This window comes from Chaetomium globosum, genomic scaffold (genome assembly GCF_000143365.1).
Source record: "Chaetomium globosum CBS 148.51 scaffold_6 genomic scaffold, whole genome shotgun sequence".
Classification (NCBI taxonomy): domain Eukaryota; kingdom Fungi; phylum Ascomycota; class Sordariomycetes; order Sordariales; family Chaetomiaceae; genus Chaetomium; species Chaetomium globosum.
Window position 1 is genome coordinate 418,214 of NT_165981.1, and position 21,822 is coordinate 440,035.

The following is a 21,822-nucleotide window of genomic DNA, read 5'->3' on the forward strand; positions in this document are numbered from 1 at the left end:
CCGCGCGAACGACAACTAAACTAGACCGTCCATTCCTCCCCCTTCCCCATCATCCTTCTTAGTTATTCCCTTGCCCCTAATCCCTCCTGGGATTTCACTTTCGGGGTGTTATACGCCTCCCCTACACGCATGTACAAGGGCGGTCCCCACCCGGTGCGGCCGAGACCATGCCCTTCCTCCGCGGGGGTGCACCTCCTCCTCGTCATCGTGCGCCAGCCGCCCCCAAACTCGTCCCGCACCAAGCGCCCCACCCCGCTGCTGATAGACCCCATAGCGCAGCAACGAGATCGGGGGGGTAATACTCCTGCATGCGCGTCACGCCGTGGAATTGGATGTAAGCGGGCCAGTCCGGTGGGCGGGGGGAAGGTGAGGGGTTGGTGGGCGGGGAGGGTGGATTTGAAGTTGGGGAGGGGGAGGAGGGTGGTGAGGTCGAGGCGGCGGAGGATGTGCGTGAGTTGGGTGAATTGGGAGAGGAGGTGGGGTTTGTTGGGGGGAGAATTTGGTTCCGCCGGGGACGGGCGGGGCGGCGGCGATGGCGGTTTGGAGATTGCTGGCGAGGCGGTCTGCGTGGGTGGCTGCCCAGGTGTGCAGGCGCGTGGTGATGGTGTGGACGTGGGTGAAGAAGAAGTCGGCCCAGAGGTTGGCCACGCTGGGGAGGGGAGTGGTGCGGTTCGGGGTGGTGGCCGCGTAGTGGGCGGCGAGGACGGTGTCGAAGTGCGTGAAGGCGTCGTAGACTTGGTTGTAGGCTTTGCGGGCCCTGTCGGAGGGCGTGGGCATGCTGAAGTGGATCATGTCGCAGACCTTGAGGAGGTGTTCGGCGGCGAGGTCGATGTTTTGCAGTGCGTCGAGCTTCTTGTCGGCCCAGCGGCGGTCTGAGAGGGGGACCATGCCTGCCCAGAGGCGCTGTCGGCACATTTCGAGTTCGAAGTCGATGTCTGATAGCAGATCGAAGCCGCCAGCGGAGAAGAGTGATTTGACGTCGGTTAGGTCGGGCAGGCCGGCGAAGCAAAGAGAGAACCGGGTCATCGCCGCATCGCCGCGGAGGGAGTTGTTGTTGTACGGCGGCGGAGCCCAGTCATTGTACGGCTTCGCCATCTTGGAGATTTCGTCGGATGAGAGCGTTGGCAGCGTCGTCAGCTGGCCGTTGGGTAGTGTGTGGTTCGCAAGGAACTCCATGAATCTACCCATGGTCGCAACCGGGAGTGGCGTCTCATGAACCCAGATCTCGTTGCCCGTCTGGGGCTCATTGATGGGGTTGACTAGACCGATTGTTTTGCCGGTCGGGCCGTTTGGGTTCGGCCATGCTCGGCGAGACATGGCAATGAACCTAGCGTTTGTTGTTGCAAACACAGCACGTTGTTGAACTGGTCGTGAGAAGCTCCAGTTGTTGCTGCGTGCCGCGACTGCCGCGCATCGGCGTAGGGACATGCCCATTATGAAGGAAGAAACCGCTCGCTGCATTTTCCGACACCTCAGCTAGGTATTCCCGCTTGGTCAACCAGGGCATCCTCGTCAGACAATGCGGTATTTTATTATTCTGGACCGCTGGCTTGACAAAAACGCTGTGTGTCGCCGAGACAACGAGCCAACATGATGAGATCAGTTGGATCTGATGTTTTTGTGTATTCAAGTCGATGTAACTATCCAAAGTTACGAGTTTTAGCTTCAGATTTATCTCAATTTTGCAACATGCTTTGGCAAACCCAACCCCCTCACAACCCCAACTCGTCCCCATCGCCCAAAAGAAGCATGCCAAGGATTTCCCCACAGAGATCGTGCGGGGATTCAACGCGGGCGCTGGCCGGTTCGGGCCCGTCTCCATATTCCCCATCTGGACCCTTGCCGGACCTGCTCGAATCTGGCATCTCGGGAAGGCCGCTCCGGAGGACAACGCGACACTTTGACCGAGTCCCGACGCATGGACGCCCTATTTACTGGCGTTTACGGCCAATTCCATGGACAATGTCTTCAATTGCTAAGTGTCTTCGTTTTTAGGACCGCTGGTTGATTTTCTCTCTCTTTTCAACGTTGATTGTCGATCAAAACTTGAACTCGGGTCCCGGTCCAAGAACTTGGCCGAGTTTGTTGATCCTCCTCCCTTTCCACTCCACAACCCGGACTTAACCCTGTGATACCCACCACCACCACCACCACCACCATGAAGCTCGAAATCCTCTTCACAGCCGCCTGGCTGGCGGCCACCACCACGGCCATCGGCCCCGCCACACCAGAACAGCCGCCCCGGCTCCAAGGCAAAGCCGAACGGATGGCCAACTGGCGCTGGCCCAACCCCTTCGCCTCCGCGGAGCACAAGAAATTCACCGCCGCCTGCGACGTGCTCAAATCCTTCAAGGCGAGCGAATTCATGCTCGACGACCTGGCCGTCAAGGCCCCCAAGGGCCTGCTCGAGTACCGCGACGCGCTCAAGGAGGTCTTCGCCACGCGCGAGTACCCGGGAAGCTGGGAGGGCATCGACCCCCACGGCTACGACCGCGACCTGCTCAGCATGGACTACGACGACATGCCGCTCAAGGTGCGCGAGTGGATCGAGGAGCAGGAGCGCACCGATGGGCCTGGTAAGGGGCTGTTTGCCGTGTACATGCGCCCCATGCCAGGGACCAGGGTGTTGCATACCATCAAGGTGCCCGAGGCGCCGGTTACGGAGGAGTGGCGCGCGCGGGATGAGGTGCGGGTGGCTATCTTTGCGCCCGGTGCGGTGTATGAGACGGCGCCGTTGTGGGTGGCCGAGGGGAGCAAGTGCGAGGGTAAGTTCTTAGTCCCACAGTTTCCTTCGTTTGGTGGTTGCTAACGTTGAAAACCTGCAGGTCCGCTTCTCGACCTCTCCAAGTACAGCGGCAAGCTCGTCGACGGCGGTGTCGTTGCGTACCCCATCCACCACAGCATGCCCAAGCGTGCCCGGGGCGAGCGGGATATTGAGTTCCAGATTCAGGCGCAGGTTCTGCAGCTGAACGAGGGTGAAGAAGCGGCGAGTGAGAAGACCGAAGAGGCTGAAAAGGTTGAGAAGAAGGAGAGCACCGAGAAGGAGGAACTCTGATTTGCGTCAACCGGCATTAGAGGAGAGGAAAAAAGACGAAAAGGCGAACATTACACACCGACTATGCACCCATACTACATTTCCTTTGTTGCATCTTACGCATATTACGAATAACTACCATTTAACTATACTCGAAATACCACACACACCTTCCCAAGTCATCGTGGCGATACCTTGAGCTTTACATCAGTAAATATCCCACATTTTACCACAAGCATGTCAAGGCTATGACATGATTCCTTCGCGGAACGCATCTTAGACATCAACTGCGCGTCTTTATGATGAGAACGTGAAGGTGATGTAGCCTTCCCATAGAAACTACAGAGCTGGGCAGATGCGGCCACCCAATGTCCTTTTGCTTTTATGTGGCCCATTTCTATAACTCAAAGTTTGTCCCAGGAGTTGGGTTTCGTTTTGTGCCCAATTTGTGTTCATTTCCACCATCCTCTCTTGTACTTCGAGATCGTCCCAGGACTATCAACCCGAGAACGTTCAATGGCCGGAGAGACATCCCTGCTACCAAAGTGTGTGATCCCGCCCACGGTCCTCGATTCCGTAATTGGTTGGTGCGCTTAACTATATTTATTAGCCGCGTTAGTTGGAGAAACCAAAATTGCCGTCTCTCGTTGCCGCTCCTTTTCAGGATATAACAATCCCCAGTAGGGTGCTTTTCAGCGCTTGTTTTCTTACGTTGGAGTTCCATGCATGACCATAACGTTGTTCTATTCAGGTTCATGGCAACTTCCTTCATCTTTTCTATCACCTAATAACTAGCGCAAACTCATAGTTACCCACTCACGACCATGCGACCGTCGTGCCTCTTCTGGGGTTTGACCGGCTCACTTCGGGCTGTGGAAGCCCTATCCCCAACAGTAACCCTAAAAGATGCTGTCTATATCGGCACCACCACACAGGTCGCTTCGGCCACGACTATTGTGGACAAGTTTCTGGGTATCCGCTATGCGGATACCCCTAAAAGATTCCGCGCTGCCCGTCCTCGGCCTCCGGGATCGCTGCTTGTAAATGCCACAAAGCAACCACCGGCATGCATCCAACAATGTAAGAAACCCTTAACCCCATTGCAGAGACTCCAATGTTCGGAGCCTTGCCAACTGACCTGAGACAATAGCAAGTTCTGGAGATTCGGCTGAGAGTGAAGACTGCCTCTTTCTAAACGTCTTTGCGCCGCACATTGGCTGCGGCAAGCCCAAAGCCAAAAGAGCTGTCATGCTGTGGTTTTATGGCGGGGCTTTATCGTTCGGCTCCATCAGGGAGGTCGACGGCTCGTCCTTCGCTGCCAAGCAAGACATTATCCTTGTGGCCTGCAACTATCGTTTGGGGGTCTTCGGCTTTCCCGGAAATGTATCTGGGTTCCGACCTGACGAGCTTAACCCTGGATTCCGCGACCAGAAGATGGCATTGAGGTGGATCCAAGAGAATATCGCTCGCTTTGGCGGTGATCCGACCAAGGTGACCATATTTGGCGAATCGGCCGGCGCCGTGTCCGTTGATAGTCATCTCATCAGCGAGCTTGGCGACCACCCGCCCTTTCGAGCTGCCATCCTGCAGAGCGGCGGTCTTCACACTTTCAACCGGATCGCATTAGGCGTGGGCGTCTCAGTAACCGGCTTGGGGACTGGAAACAAGCCTGGGGAAGCCCCGTTCCTGACACTGGCCAAGCATATGAACTGCAGCGAGGAGGATCCGGTATCGTGTCTCCAATCCAAGCCCCTGGCGGCGGTAAAGTCTGCCGTCCTCAATCTGAATCTCTTATTTGCACCAGTCGACGACGGGGCCAAGACAAGCGTGGCTGATACAGACTCGGCGCGGCGAGCAGGGCGGACTGCCAAGGTACCTGTGCTCATCGGGAGCACCTTCATGGAAGGCAACATCTTCCCAGCCGCAGCGCTACAACAAAAGACCGTGGGGGGCTGGGCGGATGTGATTTACCCTGACAACCCAGCCGCAGCGTCTGCTATTGCGGACGCATACGCTGTCGGCTCTAGCTGGCAAACTGGAACCCCTGACGAAGCAGTCAGGCTGCTCCATTCCGATTTCCAATTTGCCTGTACCACCACGTACGACAGCAACATGATGGCTAGCATTGGCATACGTAAGCGCTTACCTACCCCACTAACTTGCACGGTGTAGATGAGGATGCTAACGCTGTAACTAGCAACCCGGCGGTACCTTTTCAACGCCTCCCTCCCGAGCGGACTTGCATCCCACGGCAGCGAGATCAGTTTTGTCTTTGGGAGTGATCAAAGCACTCCAGCCAACCAAGCGTTGGGTGCGAAAATACAAAAGGCATGGGCCGACTTTGCTAAGAACCCATCGTCAGGCCCTGGATGGGTAAAATACGTCCCTGATACGCCTTCTCTTGCGGATCTCGGTGGAGAGGGGGACCGCGCTTCTATCACTGTAATCGATCCGGTTGTGGTGGATTCCAGGTGCAGCGTCTTTTGGGATGCTTATGATCCTAGTAGACCTAGGTAAAGTATGGGGTAGAGAATACCTAGCCATAAAACACTTTACACAATCCATCTAGCGCCCCAAAAGAGAATATTTCCAGGAATGAGACCTTACTAGAAGCCACCGCGATGACCGCTGGAAGACATGTCCGATAAACCTGGGCCCTAGGAAGGGAACCCTGTTGGCCACAGAGCAAAAGAGCACATAGGTACCTACCTACTTAAATTAACATGTGTCGCGGATATTAAATCCGACCAAAAAGACGCCACTTGGTTGGTCCGATTCATACTATTTCCATGGCCCCCTAGCGGCCTCACCAGATGACTCCCATCTCAGATGACTTCCATCTCAATATCCGTAAATCCATGTATACCGCTGATCACCTCTCCGCTTTGTACTGCCCTGCTCATTGATGAAGTCGTCCTCAGTCCAAGTGGACGTGATCTTCTTCCTCTTTCTGTTCTCCCACATGTACATGCCTCGCACGAACAGAAACCCAAGCATACCAACAGCATTCAGAATCATAGTGACGGTCAATGGGTATGCGTAGCTGGGAGCATATTTGCTCTTGAACAGCTGCCCAGCGATAACGCCAGCCAAGTTGGAATAGCCGTTCAGACCGAGTACAAAGGACCGGGAGGCTTTCCACGGCGTGTTGCCCGCCAACCACACAGCAACAAGCGGGCCGCTCGCGAACACGCCGGAGAGGCACACATGGGCGAACCCATAGCGGAGCTTAGGGTCAGAGGAAGCAACCATGACGGCACATCCAATCAGCCCCAAGAGCATGCCGAACACGGTGTGTAGCGAGCGTTCGTGGAAATAATCCGACGAGTAGACAATAATGAGCAGACCAACGACGCCGACGGCGAACGGTGGGACGGACATCAACGTTGCCGTCACGCCGCGGTAGTCCATGCCCTGGACAATGAGCGGGAGGAATGTGGTAAAGGCTGTGACAGGCTAGTTGGTGTTCAGTGTCTGTTAGTCAAATCCCTTTCGCAAACAAATGCCCCAAGAGGGAAAGATCCGGAAAGGGGCAGAGAAAAGCCAAACTCACCAACACAGCCGTGATATTGCACACAATAATCAGCATCTTCCTCCAATCCTTCAGCACATCCAGCAAATCCCTCGCCTTCACCCCCATTCCCCTCCCCCTCCCCCTCCCTCACCCCCGCCAAATCCCTCTCCATCCTCCCCGCCGCATGCTCCCTCTCCCTCTCCCCGAAAAACCACGCCCTACCCACCCCCCCAGGCAACACCACAAACGCCACCACCGCCACCAACACCGTCACGCCCCCCTCCACCAAAAACACCACCTGCCACCCCCTCACCCCACCCCCCTCCACCTTCAACAACCCATACGCAATCAACCCCGCAAACGCCCCCGCCACCGCATACATCCCCGTAAACAGGCCCATCCGGAACCCCAGCGCAAACTTGGGGTACAGCAGCGACATGTAATAAAACGCCGTCTGCGTGAAGCCGGCCTCGGCCGCGCCCAGGAGGAGGCGCAGCGCGACGAGCGTGCCCGAGGAGCGGATGGCGGCGTGTGCCATGCAGAGAGAGCCCCAGACGAGCAGTTGCAGGGGGAGGAAGCGGTGCGGGCCGATGCGTCGCGCGAGGAGGGCTGCGAGGGGCTGGAGCGGGACGTACGTTGCGGAGAACTGGAGGGGTGGGGGGTTTTAGTAAATGTGGGTGGTTAGGGGGGGTTGGGAAGGAGGGTGGGCAAGGGGCGAGGCACGGGGATGGTGGTGGGGGGGCATACTAGGGAGAGGGAGTTGGGAATGTCGTCTGGGTGGAGGTTGGCGTCCTTGACGAAGCTGCTTGTTGCTACGAAGCCGACGTTGGTTTTGTCGATGCCGCAGAGCTGGACGTAATGTTAGCATGGTGGTCGGTGGCACCCAGGTTTGGTTGTCTTACAATGAAGCTGATGGATAAAATTAATAGGACAGTGATATCCAGCTTCCAGTTTACCCTCTTGTCCAGGTCGCTCTCTTCTTCGTTAACCGGGGCATAATGGGTGACGACCGCTTCAGGCAGGACAGCCTTCGCGTCCTCGACTTCGACCTCGGTCGCCTTCCCAACTTCTGGGCTGGTGATATCGTTGGGGGCCATGTTGACCATCAAAAGGTTGCATGCACCAAGGGACCCTTAAGAAGATGAACTGCTTTGCGCACTTGGATGGGGATGGGCGGGCTTATGTAAAGACGCATTCCCATACTCCTAACTATGGTAAGGTGAAAGTCACAAGGCGAGCAACAAGCGACAGTCCTCTGTTTTCCAACGAAGTTCATTACCGTCCCCTCCTGGGAAATTCACGTCAGTCGCCCAACCTCGGAGAGCTAGCCTCGGTCTTTGTGAGGAGGGGAATCGGCACCAAATCAACATGAGGGGTAGGCAAGGTAGTTCATTAGCTGATCGCCCCTGCTTCTCACGCGCTCCAATCCCTTGCTTCCCAAACTGCTACCCCGACTCCGAGCCCGGCATTTGGGCCCGGCAACCTGGTTTCGTGAAGGAGGTCAAACCATTTAGCCGCCTCTCAATACTGAACTGGTGTAGGATTCATTGGGTGGCTGTAACATACTTCGTGACCTCGGGGTTGACGGACGATGTTACGTTGAGCTCTGGTTGGGACTCGGGTCTTTATTTCCGTTGCTTATTTTCACGTCCGCGTTGAAAAGCAGCCCGTTCCTGTGACCACGCTTGACGAACCGCCAAATGTTCAAGGAGCAACCCAAACGGTGAGACCTAACCGTGCAACAGCATGGCTGCAGCTAAGACAATCACCTGTCCTTTTATGGCGACCAAGCTACTCTCGCAAGAACGCATCGACACCTCGCCAGCCGTCATCAGCGACAACGTCGACGAGATTCTCAAAGAATACGACATCCTCCGCGAAGCATGTCCCGTAGCCTACACGAACCAGTACGGCGGGTACTGGCTCATGACCCGCTACGACGACATCAAGGCCGCCGCTCTCGACTCCGACACCTTCATCTCCTCCGTGCGCGCCGTCATACCCTCCGACCCGCGCGGCCTGCGCCGGCCGCCCCTGAACTTCGACGCACCCAACCACACCCCCTACCGCACAGCCCTAGACCGGACCCTTAAACCGGCGCGGATCAAGCGCCTCGCGGAGCCCCTGGAGCGCCACGCCGAGGAATTGTTATTGCCGTTGCTTAAGAAAGGAGAGGGGGACATATGCACCGAGTTTGCTGCGCAGTTCGCGGCGTGGGTCGAGACGGAGTGGCTGAACCTGGCACGCGACACGGCGCCGCGGTTGGCGAGCACCGCTTCAGCGTGGGTAAACGCGTGGCGCCAGAGGGATGGCGAGAAGACGACCCATTTTAGCACCCAGCTTTACGATATTGCGCGGGCTGTCCTGGCAGATCGGAGAGAGAATCCGAGAGATCCAGAGGAAGATCCTGCGAGTAGTCTGTTGTTGGAGAGGGATAGCCGTGGGGAGCCGTTGGAAGAGATTCACCTTGTGTAAGATGCCTTTTCTGAGGGATTGAATGGGGGGTGCGGAACCTAGCTGACGGCAGACAGAGGGTGTATCCGACAAAGCTTGGTTGTGGGGATGGTAGCACCACCACTGATGCTCGGCGGCATCTGCAACCACCTCTCCAAGAACCAAGAGCTCCAACAGCGTCTCAGGGATGATCCGACCTTGATCCCTGCCGCTATTGAGGAGTTTGTGAGACTCTTCAGTCCGTACCGAGGTTTCGCTAGGACAGTGTCCAAGGAGACAGTGATCCACGGCCAAACCATCAAGCCCGGCATTCCCATCACGCTCACTTATAGCGCGGCAAACCGTGACCCGGCGGTTTTTGATAGTCCTCACGAGTTTATTTTGAATAGACCCAACATTGCAATGCATATGGGGTTCGGCAGGGGGAGGCATCGTTGTGTTGGTCAGCCTCTCGCAAAACTGTGGGTTGACCATTCATTCTCTTTCGTTCGAGCTGTGGTATCTTCGGATGTATCCGGGCTAAAAAATTATTAGTGCTTTGCAGACGGCATTAAAAACATTGTTGTCAAAGACAACAAAATTTGAGGTCAATGGGGAGATGCAGTTCTCAAGGATGCCCGAGATGGGCATCATCAGCTGTCCCTTAACCTTCAAGATTGAGTAAAGTACAGAGCGCACAGAGCCAGGAAAACTACCCAAGTGATGGATAGTAAATAGACACTCGTCGTGGACAACTCTCAGGTCTTCAGGTAACAACTACAACCATCTAATAGTTTGCTACAGGCCTAGAGCCCACTGTTGAGACAATCATGACTCCTTTGCATTGAACGCGGTCGTGTCTTGGAATCAGTCAAGAGGCCTGATCTTCTGGGACACATCAGGCTAAAAATGCTAGAGAAGCAAGCTGAAGGGACCGAAGCCCTTGCGAAGCTATCCACCCTTGGAGCTTTTCTTTTCTTGTCTGTTGTCCTTGCCCCCCAAGACGCTAGAACAAGTTGCGAAACGTGATGAATGAAGAAGATGGATTGATCCCGGCTCCGGCGTTCAATTTGCACCACCACTTTAGGGGAAGTCTTAACGGAGGGGAAGGTAGGCAATTCACGTCATGCTTGTCCACGGCAGAAACCTGACGATCTTGTGACAGGCAAGTCATCTGATATTCCAAAAGCTAAGAATACCTAGGTATGTATTGGCATGGGTGAGAATTGATGGGGCTGGCGAGGGTTGAAGACTAGGGTTACACCATGGGCCTTGTAGACGAGCTAGCCACAACCCCAAGCCCCGTTGAAGGGACTCCCTTCCACACCCCGACCCCAACACCTTACGGTAAGCATTGGCCTGTGATTCATTGGTAAGCCATATATTGTTATAAAGAAGACGAAGGACAAAGGCAACTTACTATACCACTGGTTGCTTGCCTTGCAGGTCCCGGAGGCACAAGTGGTAGGGCCAGTCCACCCGCTCCCACCGCATTGTCCATACAGTGCCGCCGTCGCGCCGCTGCCACCACCGCTCGGGTTTGAGGGACCGGAGCCCGATGAGCCACTACAAATGAATGGGCGAGGCCCTTGATGCGCATCAGGAATTGCTCACATTTACCAAGCGGCGGAGGGTAGTCTTACCGGGGATACTATAGCTCGACGGATACGGTTGGCCATTGTTGTTGTAGATGTTGACGACGATACCCGGGTCAGATTTCTGTGTGGCTAACGTCAGTACAAATAGGAAACCCTCTCCACGGTACCTTGGGTAAGTTTTGCCATACCGAATAAGCACCTGGCAAGGACACGGTGGCGGGCTTTTCAGTTCCGGTGCCTCCAGTGACGCGGATCTGGGCACATTCCATCTGCGAGGGACATTAATCAGTACGGTGCGGTTGTAGAATGCGTCATTGGACTTACGTAGAACTGCGCACCGCCTTGGCTATAAGCGGAGTGGAGGGCGAGGATCTCGAAACGCAAGAGATAATCGCCGTTCTCAATGCAGGTCGGAATCTTGGCCTTTTGGATACCACCGGAGGCAATCTGCAGGCAATCATCAGTAAGACTTCAGGGTCCGTGTCCATCTGGGAAGAAAGACAAAAAGACTCTTTCAAATCTATTTGAACGGACATACCACAGTGTCGACACCCCACCTGCCGTTGTTCAAACCCTCCTCGGCGATCTTGAACCAACCTCCACCTGGGCCGGCCCATGGGTTCTGGGTAGCATCCGATACCTTCTTCATCCAGACGCTAACGGGTCCCTACATGTCATACCATATCAGCTGAAGTCCTCAAGGTAAACCGGGACAGCAGCGTCATCGTACCTTGTGGCTGGAGTCGATGACTTTGTTGTCGGCGGTGGAGTCTGGCCCGGTGCCTATGACCACGTCAGTCCTAGCCATGTCTGCCTGGAGCGTGTCTGCTCTGTGTTGTCCTTACTGGTCAGAGTATGCAGCCAGGCTCCAGTGACTTCGGAACCAGCCTGCACGGTAAACACCTGCGACGAGGACCGGAAAGAAGTAACAGGGGGTCCGTTGCAGGCAATTGAGTTGGAGTTGACATCCGAAATGAACTACACCGAGTGTTAGCGACAAGTCAAGAAGTCAGGCAGCCAGTATGGAAGGTGTGAAAAGGTCAATCGTACCGAGTCGTCGCTAGGCATGTAGATTCCCGCGCCCTGAGGATTGCCGTTGAAGGATTGCATGATCGTGTGGGCCTGGGCCGCACCGATAAGGTGGAAGACGGTTGAGGACTTCATCTTCGGCTCTGCGAACACGCGTCAATGGAGGTGTGAGGGGCGAGAGGACACTGAAGCTAGGGAGACTTTTACGAAATCATTCTGAATAAGGGGAAAGGAGGGCTTATATAGACATAAGCACATCAGGAATTATCATTTCGTCTGTTTGGGTTTAAACAAGGCGCCTGGAGGGGTGGACACTGATATCCAATGACAACACAACATCCCTTTTCTCCGTGTGTTGGACGAGGCCGGAGCTTCCCCGTCCGCCCTACGGCCCCTGGATCCCCGCACGACGTTTGCCAAAGGTATTCGGAATGTCCTGCCCGTTCTCGGGCCTTCTTAGACAACGCGCCGTCGGCATTCAGGCCTTCGGTTGACGAAAGAGCAGCAAGCACTCTACGAATTAGGTTAGTGATTCAGAACGTCTAATCCGTAACAAGGTATGTGTGAACTTAAGGTAACGAGTCTCAATGAGGAAGGGAAGGAAACCAAGGAGCGCACAAACGGGGTAGATTGATGTGTTGGATGCGTCCCAAAATCACACCGGTTACATATTAAACATCTGGTCAAGTTCATGAGAGTTCGGTCCGACACGCGGCTGGAAAAGTGTGATGCTAGAATGACATGGGGAATGTGATTTTCAGAGACACCTCCATGTCGTCCGGGTTATTCACTCCGTTTTGTAGCGTTTGTTTTCCAACCCCAAAGGTCCACAAAATGCCAGACAGGTACAATTATTGGATTGGGGCCAGGGAGGGCGGAAGGCTCGCATTTCCAAACGCCTCTATGACGAGTTCGAGTCCCACAAGGAGTTCGAGATACGTTTTCCTTTCCTAAGATGTACCTTAGTCGTTTACGAACAAGAACCATCGGTGAGCTGCGGGTTGGTCAACGTTAGCGACTTGCAATTTATGTATCTCGGATGCTCGCCCCTAGTTTATTTTCAGCTTCAGCAGCGGGTTCATGAATTAATATCATCTATGGACACCACCATGGATCGGATCGGCGATCTCCAGCTTTCCCGAGTTGGTGCTGCTGCCTGGGGTGGTTGGCTCTCGTTGGCTCTCGTTGGCCACAACATTTTCTTTTCCCCACAACCAAGACACTCCCAACTTATCGGTGAGCCCGGAGCATCGCCTTCCGTATGCCTCGCCCGCTCAGCGACCAGTGACACCACCAATATGTTTTGGAAGCTACCGCGTGAAGTATTCGACTTGATCATCGGCCAAGTTTGTCCGCCTTCCCATTCACCCGTAGAGATATGACTGACCCGGAGTTACTTGATTGCAGCTTCCACACAATGACCTTGTTGCTTTATCTGCCGCATCCAAAACCCTACGCGCCGTCCTTTCCACCATTATCTGGAAGAAAATCCGTGTCGATGTGCAGAGTCGCGGTGCGAGCCTACACCAACCTAGGGTGGATGGTGAAGCGGTGGCACGATGCGCCGCAACCCTCCGCCAACCTTCGACAGCCCTTCGCGAGGCCACCCAGCTGGACCTGCAATGCGGCTTTGCCAATCGCCACTACTTGGGGACGCCATGCCCCCATCCTCTTCCCGGGAGTGGAGAAGACCAGGCAGGCCGCCCGCTCATACAACTGACAGAAGCCCAGGAAAAACGTAGAGCAGCACACCGAGCAGAGCGAGAGGCTCATTACAGGTCCGTGGTGGAAAATGCACAATTAATCATCGAGTCCCTGGAGAAAGGGCAGCTACAAGGGTTCAGGTAACATACCTAACGCTCAACACTAAGCGCCAAACCGCGCATTCATGAGATTCTGACCGGGTATATGACTAGCTGGGATTTGGTGACCTGTGTGCCCCCTTCCATCATCAAGGCGTTGGCAGAACATCATCCGCATATCACCTCCCTCCGCTTAACTACAGACTGCATGTGCCCCGGCCCCCCGGGAGCTGAGACCGGCGTTGTCGACTTGACCCCCTTCCGATGCCTCAAGTGTATCTCTTGGAAGGGCCTCCCACCATACAACGCCCGCCAACTACGAGAAGCAATCAGAGACAATCAACACCACCTCGAGGAGCTGGAGCTAGATCTCCACAATATATATCCCCCGCTACCTCCCAGCTCCGACCGTTGGTGGCAGAACCCTTCCCAGTTCTTCCCGGAAGAGGAGCGGTTCCGGGATGACATCCTGGCAATGAGACCCTATCGTTCGCTAGGGCCCGCTTTCCCCGCGCTTCGCGTCCTTCGTCTTCGATTGACACCACTCGACCTTGGAAACACGAGAAGGACATTGTGCCGCATCATCAATTTCGCAGCGCTAGAGTCGCTTACCCTATGGCATTGCCGCGGCTGGGAAGGGTTCTTGGAGGTCGTTAGAGGGTCAATGTCAGGGAAGTCTGTCAAACTCCGCACGCTCGAAGTTAAATGTGACGAGCACAACAGCGGGCGCGGGATTACAGCGATTAGCAGCCTGCTCCTTTCCTGTAGGGGCCTTGTCGACCTGTTTGTGAGTGTTTCGAATTCGGGGACATGCGAAAATCCGGGACCAAGCGTCTGGTACGCTCTTCAGCATCTCCAAGACACCCTGAAACGGCTGGTCATTCACTGGAGGGCTGATTTCGGGTGTCGACCCCGTTATGTTCGTGACTCCCACGTCTTGGGGCTTTCGATGGCGCAACTTAGATATGAACCACTGGGAGGCTTGGGTCTGGAATGCTTGGGCCTGTGCTGCGATCCAGAGTTATTGGTTAGTCGGGCAGTCACTACTTTCCCTTGCTCGGAGCCGCTCCGGTACCCATAGACAGTTCACTGACGCAATCTCCACGGTACAGCCAATGCTTCTTCGACCCTTCACGTTTAGGCCCAAGCTCAAGATATTTCACCTTCGACAAACTGGAGCTGATCTCAACCGGGGCGAGGATTGCCTCGCCTTGGACCTCCCCCGAGTTGACGAGCCTGGCTGCAGACCCAGGGAGCGCCACCGCGTAACAAGTTTACGGGCCTTGGAATACGATACGCTAGAAGACGCACTGCAAGACTCGTTCCGTGCTCTGCTTGATTGGGCATTTGGACCGAACGGAATAGCCTCCCTGGAGGTGGTTGCGTTCGGCGACTTTGGCCAGGGGCGCAACAAGTTGTATTTGCATAACCTTTTCGTTTGCCGGACCAAGAGCGCTGAAGAGAACAATGGCCTCCCGTACCGCGTGTTTGATGCGCGGGATCGGAAACATGAACACAGGTGGGCAGCGACCGTTCGTCCGCATTGGTCGTTCCTCGAGGCCTGTCCTGTTGCTTCTTTTCAGCCGGATTCGTATTACCATTTTTAGAAGAAGTTGTGGGGAGGATATCGTTATCTGTACGCTTGGTCATGTCACAGCCGACTCGGGGACTTTGTTAGAGAATGGGAAATCGCTGTCTCACAACACCAGCCTATGGCTTGGACAACTCCAAAAAGATATTCGGCACTGATGATCTCTCCCACCGGGAATTGAACCCGGGTCTCGAGCGTGACAAGCTCACATACTGACCACTATACTATGGAAGACTAGGGAGTGTGGGCACTCGCTATAGCCTGGGCTGGTTGTTGGCGAGGGACCAGGGGCAGCAGTTTAAAAAGGCGAAGAAATTTTCAGCTAGCCGTTCTGTGTCGTTGACTGGTTCCACTGTCCCCACAACAACTTACTCGTAACTCCGCCGGCGAGATGGTAGCCTCGGCCCCTAGGTTCCACTTAGGGTTCCCAAGTGGAAGAGTATTGCAAGTGTACAGGCTGGCCTGCCCCAAGGCTCGCCCCTCTCCCCTATCTTGTTCCTCTTTTTCAACGCGGATCTGGTCCAGCGAAAGATCGATAGCAACGGTGGTGCAATAGCCTTTGTCGATGACTTTACCGCCTGGGTCACAGGACCGACGGCACAAAGCACACGCAAGGGCATCGAAGCAATCATCGACCAAGCACTAGACTGGGAAAAGAGAAGCGGAGCGACATTTGAAGCAGACAAGACAGCCGTCATCCACTTTACCCGCAAGGCCTATAAAGCCAACTCGGAGCCCTTTACGATCAAGGGTCAAGATGTTCAGCCGAAAGACCACGTTAAGATCCTTGGAGTGGTCATGGATGCCAAGCTCAGGTATAAGGAGCATATCGCAAGAGCGGCCTCCAAAGGGCTCAGCGCGGCGATGGAGCTGAAACGGCTCAGTGGTCTATCCCCGGCTACGGCGCGGCAGCTGTTCACCGCCATGGTCGCGCCAGTGGTGGACTACGCATCCAGCGTCTGGATGCACCAATGCAATTGGAAGACCGTGCCGGCCATACACAGGGTGCAGAGGGTCGCGGCGCAAGGGATCATAGGAACGTTCAGCACGGTAGCAACACGCGTAGCAGAAGCAGAAGCTCACATCCCCACGGCTCAAGATCGATTCTGGAAGAGGGCGATCAAGATGTGGACGGACATCCACACCCTACCAGAGACGAATCCACTCCGCAACACCACTTCCCGGATGCGCAAGTTCCGGAGATCCTACCGCTCCCCTTTCTTTCAAGTAGCAGATCTCCTCAAGGACGTCCCATTGGACAGCCTCGAAACCATCGCTCCCGTCGTATTAGCGCCATGGGAGAGGCGAGTCCGCACTACGGTTGACAGAACGGGCATCCAGCAAAAAAAGACAGAGTGGGCGGTCCGGATCGCCGTAAGCAGCTCCGCACGAAACAACATGGTCGGGATCGGAGGAGTCGTCCGTCTCCCGCTGCCGATGCGAGATGGCTCAAGGAACGAAGCCTTTAGTGTGACGCTGGGCTCCAGGTCGGAGCAAAACCCGTTCTCAGGCGAGCTTGCGGCTATTGGGTACGCGTTGAGGTTGATTCGAAATATCAGGTACCGAAAGATCATCCTTGCCACCAGCAACAAGGCAGCCGTGATGGCCTTGGAGCGACCACACCAGCAATCAGGACAACAATATCTCTGTCAGGCGTACGATGCGATAAGTGCCTTACGCAAGGCGGGAAACACGATCTCGGTCGTCTGGATCCAAGCGGGTACCAAAAACGAGCTCCTGAACACAGCCAAAGCGAAATCAAGGGAAGCAACGCGGCAGGACGCTACGCCACAAACGCAGGATCCTGCCATGCGGTCAACAGCCCTCCGTATCGCATGGGCAAAGCGGGCACCGCCCACGTCCTTACCTGACAAAGTGGGGCAGACATTCCAAGAGAGTCGATATAGCGTTACCAGGGAAGCACACCCAACTATTATACGACCACCTGTCCCGAAGCGAGGCCGGCGTGCTTGCTCAGCTTAGAACAGGCATGGCCAAGCTCAACACATACCTGCATCGCATCAAAGCAGCACCGTCAGACCAGTGTACGTGTGGACAAGCCAGAGAGACAGTGAACCACTTCCTCTTCCGATGCAAGCAATGGGATCAACACCGTAGGGAGATGCTGCAATGTACGGATGTCCACAGGGGGAACCTCTCCTTCTACCTGGGAGGAAAGTCGCCCTCGGATGACAAGGACTGGTCCCCCAACATGCGGGCGGTGCGGGCGACGATACGTTTTGCCATTGCCACAGGTCGTCTGAGGACTGAACAACAACAGAATGAAGCAAACTAACCTCACCATCCTAAACCCCGACTAACAACCCCCTTCATCTCGTGTCACACGGAGTAAGCGCGCTTCAGCCGCCGAAGATAGGACGTTGGACACTTGGAGACTAGCCTTCAAGCCAGCTTACTATTCGTACAACTAACCCACGAGCATCCGCAGCAGAGAGGGCAGAATTGTAAGGAGATAAGCCAGAAAAGGAGGATGTACGGGCTTCATGAGATCAGGATCCATTTTAGGATATGTATTAGTAGATTGCATGATAGTTGCCCTTTCGGGTTAGGCCCGCCGGGCGGAATAAATTGTGTGTGTGTGTGTGTGTGTGTGTGTGTACAGTAGATTGCCCCTTGTTACTTTTCTAGATGGCCCCGGGACGAACTTAGAATAGCTCTCAGTAGCACGTCTGAGCCGCAAATGCCAATATTGTGGATCCACGGATAGTTAGTTGTGAATTTGGAGAATAATATAAAGGCTTCGGGCTAGGCCGACGTGGGGCCATTCGTGAACTTATCCAGGAATCAGCGGCAGATGTATATGGTCATTAAAAGGCTTATCAAGAGCTTATAGGTTGTAAAGGTAGCAGCCCACCTACCTAGGTAGGTACCTAGGCAGTTACCGAGGAACAGGAGTTACTAAAAACTCACCCTCTTAGTCTCAGCAACTCCCAATGCGGTTACGACCAACTCCTGAGTCCTGAAAGAAAACCCGGGCTAATAAACCCGTGGAACGCAGCGAACAGGGACATACCCCTGACATGTTCATCGTGGAAACTGTCCGGGGATTTGATCGTCAGAGACCCACCACCAAGCGCAGCAGAAATTCGTTAAATCGACTGAAGGCCGGACTGCGCGGAGGGATTTCACACTCGGAACATCATCAGGAGGGAACTTTTGAGTTTATTTTACCCGGCCGAACCGGCCTCTGCGCGTACGACCCTGGAAAGGTGTTGTCGTAAATATGGCCGATAGGTACCTCTGGGAGTCTGTTGGTCAACATCACGGTGCACAGTCTAGACACCGATTTCCCCGGTAATTACATGTACGCAGAAGCGACTAACTACCTAACTAAGCTTGCTGCTTTTTTCCTCAGGTTCCTGCGTCGCAGCCCAACATCTCCGAGCACGGGGGTCAGCATGTAAGGTATTGGATGCAATGTTAAATGACCCCAGACACGCAGGCAGAAATTAGAATTGGGGGGGATGGGGGTTGTCTCAGAGTCTGGGGAAGCGGAGTTGGCGGTGTTGGGAAGGAGCAGGCGCGCACGCCATTTTGGGCGGGCTGACGAAAGAAGCGAAGGGGGGAGGTGACTTGCCGCCACACCCTCTCTCTCGTCAGCCATTTCCCCATGAAATACCCTTATTACTCCGTGCTGCCACGTAAATGACTCAAGTAACATGGTAAATCCCTCTCACGCCCTTCTCCTTACTTCAAGTATCTTTCCCATCGGTTTCGTCATCGACGCTTGCCTCTGCCTGGCTCCCTCTCTGCAGCGACCCTGTCCGATGCGCCAATGAGAACACGAAAGCGAGAAAGGCGAAAGCACTCGACGCCGAGAATGCCATTCGCAATGCATCACAGTACAACGCACGAACTGCCCCCTCCAAAGCAGGGGAGAGCTCGCTGACCGCAAAGAGCGACTGGCGTAGCTTCTCGATGAGCTACGGGCAAAGTCAGCGTTTCAGTCCTACCCGAGGCGGCAGCAGTTAAGCAGAGACAGCTAAACTAACCTCTTCTGTCGCCGCATCCCCGAGGGCCTCAGGCAACCTCGCCAGTAAGACATTCTGGACGATTGCCGCCGTCACGGTGACGCCGTAGATGGTGCCCATGGACCGGATCAAATAAACTGTGGAAGTAGCGACGGCTTGCTCTACGCGAGGTTAGTCATTTGTCCCAATCTCCGCACTCCAGACTGCTTACCTCGGTGCTCGAAGATGGAAACAAAGCTGAACAACACGCTGGGATTCGTCAGGCCGAGCCCCAGATTTGCAGGCACCAGAAACAAAAACTCCTTCCACCGATTCCCCGTCATCCCGAGCGTCATTGCCAGAAGGTTCCCGAGTAGCATTGTCGCCGTACCGAGACGAACGTTCAGAGCCAGAGGATAACCGCGGTGCATCAGTGAGCCTGCGATGACGCCACCAACTGGCGTTGCGAGAGCGGGGACAATTAAACGCAAGCCAGCCTCGGAAGGCGAGTCACCCTGAACCGCTTGGAAGTACAAGGGAACCATGAACATGTACTGGGAAGTGTCAGCACAACGCCAATATCAAAGAGGTGGAAAAGCACTCACGGCATATGCAGCCATACCGGAGAACACGTTGGTCAGCTGAACCGCGGTGGGCTGCCAGCCCCGCAACATCCGCAGCGGGATCATGGGTATCGCTTTGGTCGTCGCCTCGATTCTCACGAACAGGGCCAAGAGGACGACACTCCCGCCCAGCGAGCTGATCACAAACGGACTACTCCAGGGAAAATCGTTACCACCGAGGCTCAAGCCCAAGAGCTGTGCCACGAGCCCGATGACGAGGACGAAAGCCCCAAGCAGATCCAAGCGCCGCATTACAAACAAAAATGGGTGTTTGGGATCCGTCACCGGGATGACACAAGGAGGATTCTGCAACACGAGATAGCCCACTACAAGGGCTATGATGGATACTGGAACCTGCAACAGAAAACACCACCGCCACCCAATACTTTCGGCCATCACACCCCCAAGGGATGCACCGAGAACCGCACCGAAGCCGACGAGAATGTTTTGCATGGCCTGATACATACCCCTCTGCTTCAATGGGATCATGTCCGAGTTGATCACCGTTGCTGCGAAGATTTAGTAGGGTAATGCATCGTACGCAAGACGGTGTGCACTCACCCATTGTGATTAGTCCGCCGCCCCCGAAACCCGTCACGGCCCGCATTATGTCGAGCCCGAGCATGCTCTGAGAAATCGAACAACCGAAGCATCCGATCATAAAAGCGAGTGTCGAGACGAAGAAGCATATCCTCCGCCCAAACATATCGGAAAACCGGCCGTAGAGGGGCTGGAAGGCTGTGCTTGTGACCAAGTACGACGTCGTCAACCAAGCTGCGTTGTTGGCAGCATTGAAGTCGGAGCTAATAGCGGCATACGTCGACGCGGTGATCGTGCCGTCGAACCCGGAGAGGAAGACATTGGCCCAGAGAGCTGCGGAGTCACACGCGTCAGACACGACACTAGGTTTTGTGCTACTTCCCTCGGTCTTGTTTCTCGCGCACCTGTTTCGATCCACCAGAAGCCCGCAGACGGCTTCCATACCTCCCCGGCACACTTCGGAGCCGTTTCATAGCCAGGCCTTGTTTCCGATCCTAGAAGTGGTGTCCTCTCGTCAACTTCCCGAACGGACACAGTAGTGGTGTTCGATTTCTTGTTTTGTTCCGCATTATGGTCGGCCATTCCGTTGCAACTGAGGTGATAAGATGGGAGATACAAGTTGTATCTGCTAATTCTGTCCTTTTTTGATCTTTTTTTTTTTTCTCGGTGTCTCCCCTAACCTGGCCGTGAGAGAGACTTCAACAGGGAGATGTGCCAAAACTACCGCGGTGGCAATGCCTCCGGCGAGGGTGTCTCGGGTGGACAGGGCGACTAACCGTCCCTGGTCCCCATCGCGGCAGAGTTTGGCTACTGCCGACGAAAAAGGCAAGCCGTCTTGCTGCAGGTTGCCTGCATGCCCCGTGCAGAGATCGGCCGAGCCAGGTTTCCTGCCGCGCGTAAGCCCGAAACCGGCGATAACTCAAACCACCGCGGTTAACGAGCAGCATATGAGGGTCTTTTGATTTCACTCCTCACGGTCCCTCGGGAGCTTCTATTTTCTTTCTTTTGGTACTTGAACAGTGTCGGCCCTGTAGACATTGGGTCCGCCAATTCACCATGGCCACGATCATCTTCGGCATTGGGGTGGGTTTGGCCAGGGGTTCAGACCGAGCGCTACCCCATCCTACCTGCACCTTATCACGGCGGGTCCCGTGAGACTCTGCATAAGATGCATATGATTCGAAACTAACTAAACATATCACCAACCTTCTCCTTCGGCATTGGTCATTTCCAGTGGCCCGGGTTCCTCGAGGTGGTCGGCTTCTACCAAGAACTTTCTAAACATCTTCTCAAACTGCTCTTGATGGCCGAATCACGCATTTTTTGGCATTGAGCTTAACCCATCCCCAGTGGTTGGTTGCACCCTCGGGGCTTTTCCCTGTCCTCACCCTGTCGCCCCTCCAAGCGTCCATTGGATGAGCGCCGCGGCTTGGCCCGGGCTGATATGCATGCGCTCGAGTCACCCGAGGCGATCCCTGGAGGCAGCGGCTCAATTCCCCGCACCAACCGCGCTCTTCGCCTGCCCCCCAACCACCGAGGTCTCCGTGTTTTCAGAGTGTGGTGTGCTTTGCGAATCTTGAAATCTCGATGTACAATCCTTTATCCTGCGACCCTGTTTTAATCCTGGAAACTACTCCCACAGTTGGTGACACACGACCACCACACCACCCTGATGCCGTGCCCCCCA

General features: G+C 55.0%; 8 protein-coding genes and 1 non-coding gene across 9 annotated transcripts in view; 4 read left to right on the forward strand and 5 right to left on the reverse strand.

Moving 5' to 3' along the window:
* CHGG_08476 (uncharacterized protein) overlaps positions 1 to 1,865 on the reverse strand; it is a gene marked incomplete at both ends in the record, with an annotated part of 2,717 nt that extends 852 nt beyond the window's left edge. The window contains 3 exons of the mRNA XM_001226402.1: positions 99 to 563; positions 613 to 1,327; positions 1,717 to 1,865. Coding sequence (XP_001226403.1) covers positions 99 to 563; positions 613 to 1,327; positions 1,717 to 1,865 — 1,329 coding nt within the window. The remainder of the gene's footprint in view (positions 1 to 98; positions 564 to 612; positions 1,328 to 1,716) is intronic.
* A 293-nt stretch (positions 1,866 to 2,158) lies between these two features.
* On the forward strand, positions 2,159 to 3,055 carry CHGG_08477 (uncharacterized protein; the record flags this gene model as incomplete). Its single annotated transcript, XM_001226403.1, has 2 exons — positions 2,159 to 2,765; positions 2,826 to 3,055. The coding sequence occupies 2 exons, from the start codon at positions 2,159 to 2,161 to the stop codon at positions 3,053 to 3,055; spliced, it is 837 nt and encodes a 278-aa protein (XP_001226404.1).
* Positions 3,056 to 3,858: 803 nt separating this feature from the next.
* On the forward strand, positions 3,859 to 5,682 carry CHGG_08478 (uncharacterized protein; the record flags this gene model as incomplete). Its single annotated transcript, XM_001226404.1, has 4 exons — positions 3,859 to 4,114; positions 4,185 to 5,168; positions 5,232 to 5,547; positions 5,604 to 5,682. The coding sequence occupies 4 exons, from the start codon at positions 3,859 to 3,861 to the stop codon at positions 5,680 to 5,682; spliced, it is 1,635 nt and encodes a 544-aa protein (XP_001226405.1).
* Positions 5,683 to 5,875: 193 nt separating this feature from the next.
* On the reverse strand, positions 5,876 to 7,645 carry CHGG_08479 (uncharacterized protein; the record flags this gene model as incomplete). Its single annotated transcript, XM_001226405.1, has 4 exons — positions 5,876 to 6,480; positions 6,588 to 7,194; positions 7,296 to 7,397; positions 7,451 to 7,645. The coding sequence occupies 4 exons, from the start codon at positions 7,643 to 7,645 to the stop codon at positions 5,876 to 5,878; spliced, it is 1,509 nt and encodes a 502-aa protein (XP_001226406.1).
* A 649-nt stretch (positions 7,646 to 8,294) lies between these two features.
* On the forward strand, positions 8,295 to 9,556 carry CHGG_08480 (uncharacterized protein; the record flags this gene model as incomplete). The annotated part of the gene is made up of 3 exons (XM_001226406.1): positions 8,295 to 9,019; positions 9,080 to 9,463; positions 9,547 to 9,556. The coding sequence occupies 3 exons, from the start codon at positions 8,295 to 8,297 to the stop codon at positions 9,554 to 9,556; spliced, it is 1,119 nt and encodes a 372-aa protein (XP_001226407.1).
* A 767-nt stretch (positions 9,557 to 10,323) lies between these two features.
* CHGG_08481 (uncharacterized protein) lies at positions 10,324 to 11,743 on the reverse strand (the record flags this gene model as incomplete). The annotated part of the gene is made up of 9 exons (XM_001226407.1): positions 10,324 to 10,340; positions 10,402 to 10,569; positions 10,625 to 10,700; positions 10,768 to 10,848; positions 10,904 to 11,026; positions 11,118 to 11,246; positions 11,310 to 11,362; positions 11,425 to 11,557; positions 11,630 to 11,743. 9 exons carry the CDS (start codon positions 11,741 to 11,743, stop codon positions 10,324 to 10,326), a joined length of 894 nt encoding a protein of 297 aa, XP_001226408.1.
* A 974-nt stretch (positions 11,744 to 12,717) lies between these two features.
* CHGG_08482 (uncharacterized protein) lies at positions 12,718 to 17,297 on the forward strand (the record flags this gene model as incomplete). Its single annotated transcript, XM_001226408.1, has 6 exons — positions 12,718 to 12,954; positions 13,016 to 13,452; positions 13,525 to 14,437; positions 14,523 to 14,929; positions 15,424 to 16,530; positions 16,802 to 17,297. The coding sequence occupies 6 exons, from the start codon at positions 12,718 to 12,720 to the stop codon at positions 17,295 to 17,297; spliced, it is 3,597 nt and encodes a 1,198-aa protein (XP_001226409.1).
* Positions 15,164 to 15,235, reverse strand: CHGG_11411. The gene has a single exon. It is a non-coding gene; the product is annotated as a tRNA-Asp (tRNA).
* Positions 17,298 to 18,714: 1,417 nt separating the features above from the next.
* Positions 18,715 to 21,420, reverse strand: CHGG_08483 (uncharacterized protein; the record flags this gene model as incomplete). The annotated part of the gene is made up of 7 exons (XM_001226409.1): positions 18,715 to 18,945; positions 19,015 to 19,154; positions 19,205 to 19,526; positions 19,578 to 20,104; positions 20,157 to 20,539; positions 20,816 to 20,945; positions 21,342 to 21,420. 7 exons carry the CDS (start codon positions 21,418 to 21,420, stop codon positions 18,715 to 18,717), a joined length of 1,812 nt encoding a protein of 603 aa, XP_001226410.1.
* Positions 21,421 to 21,822: the final 402 nt, after the last annotated feature.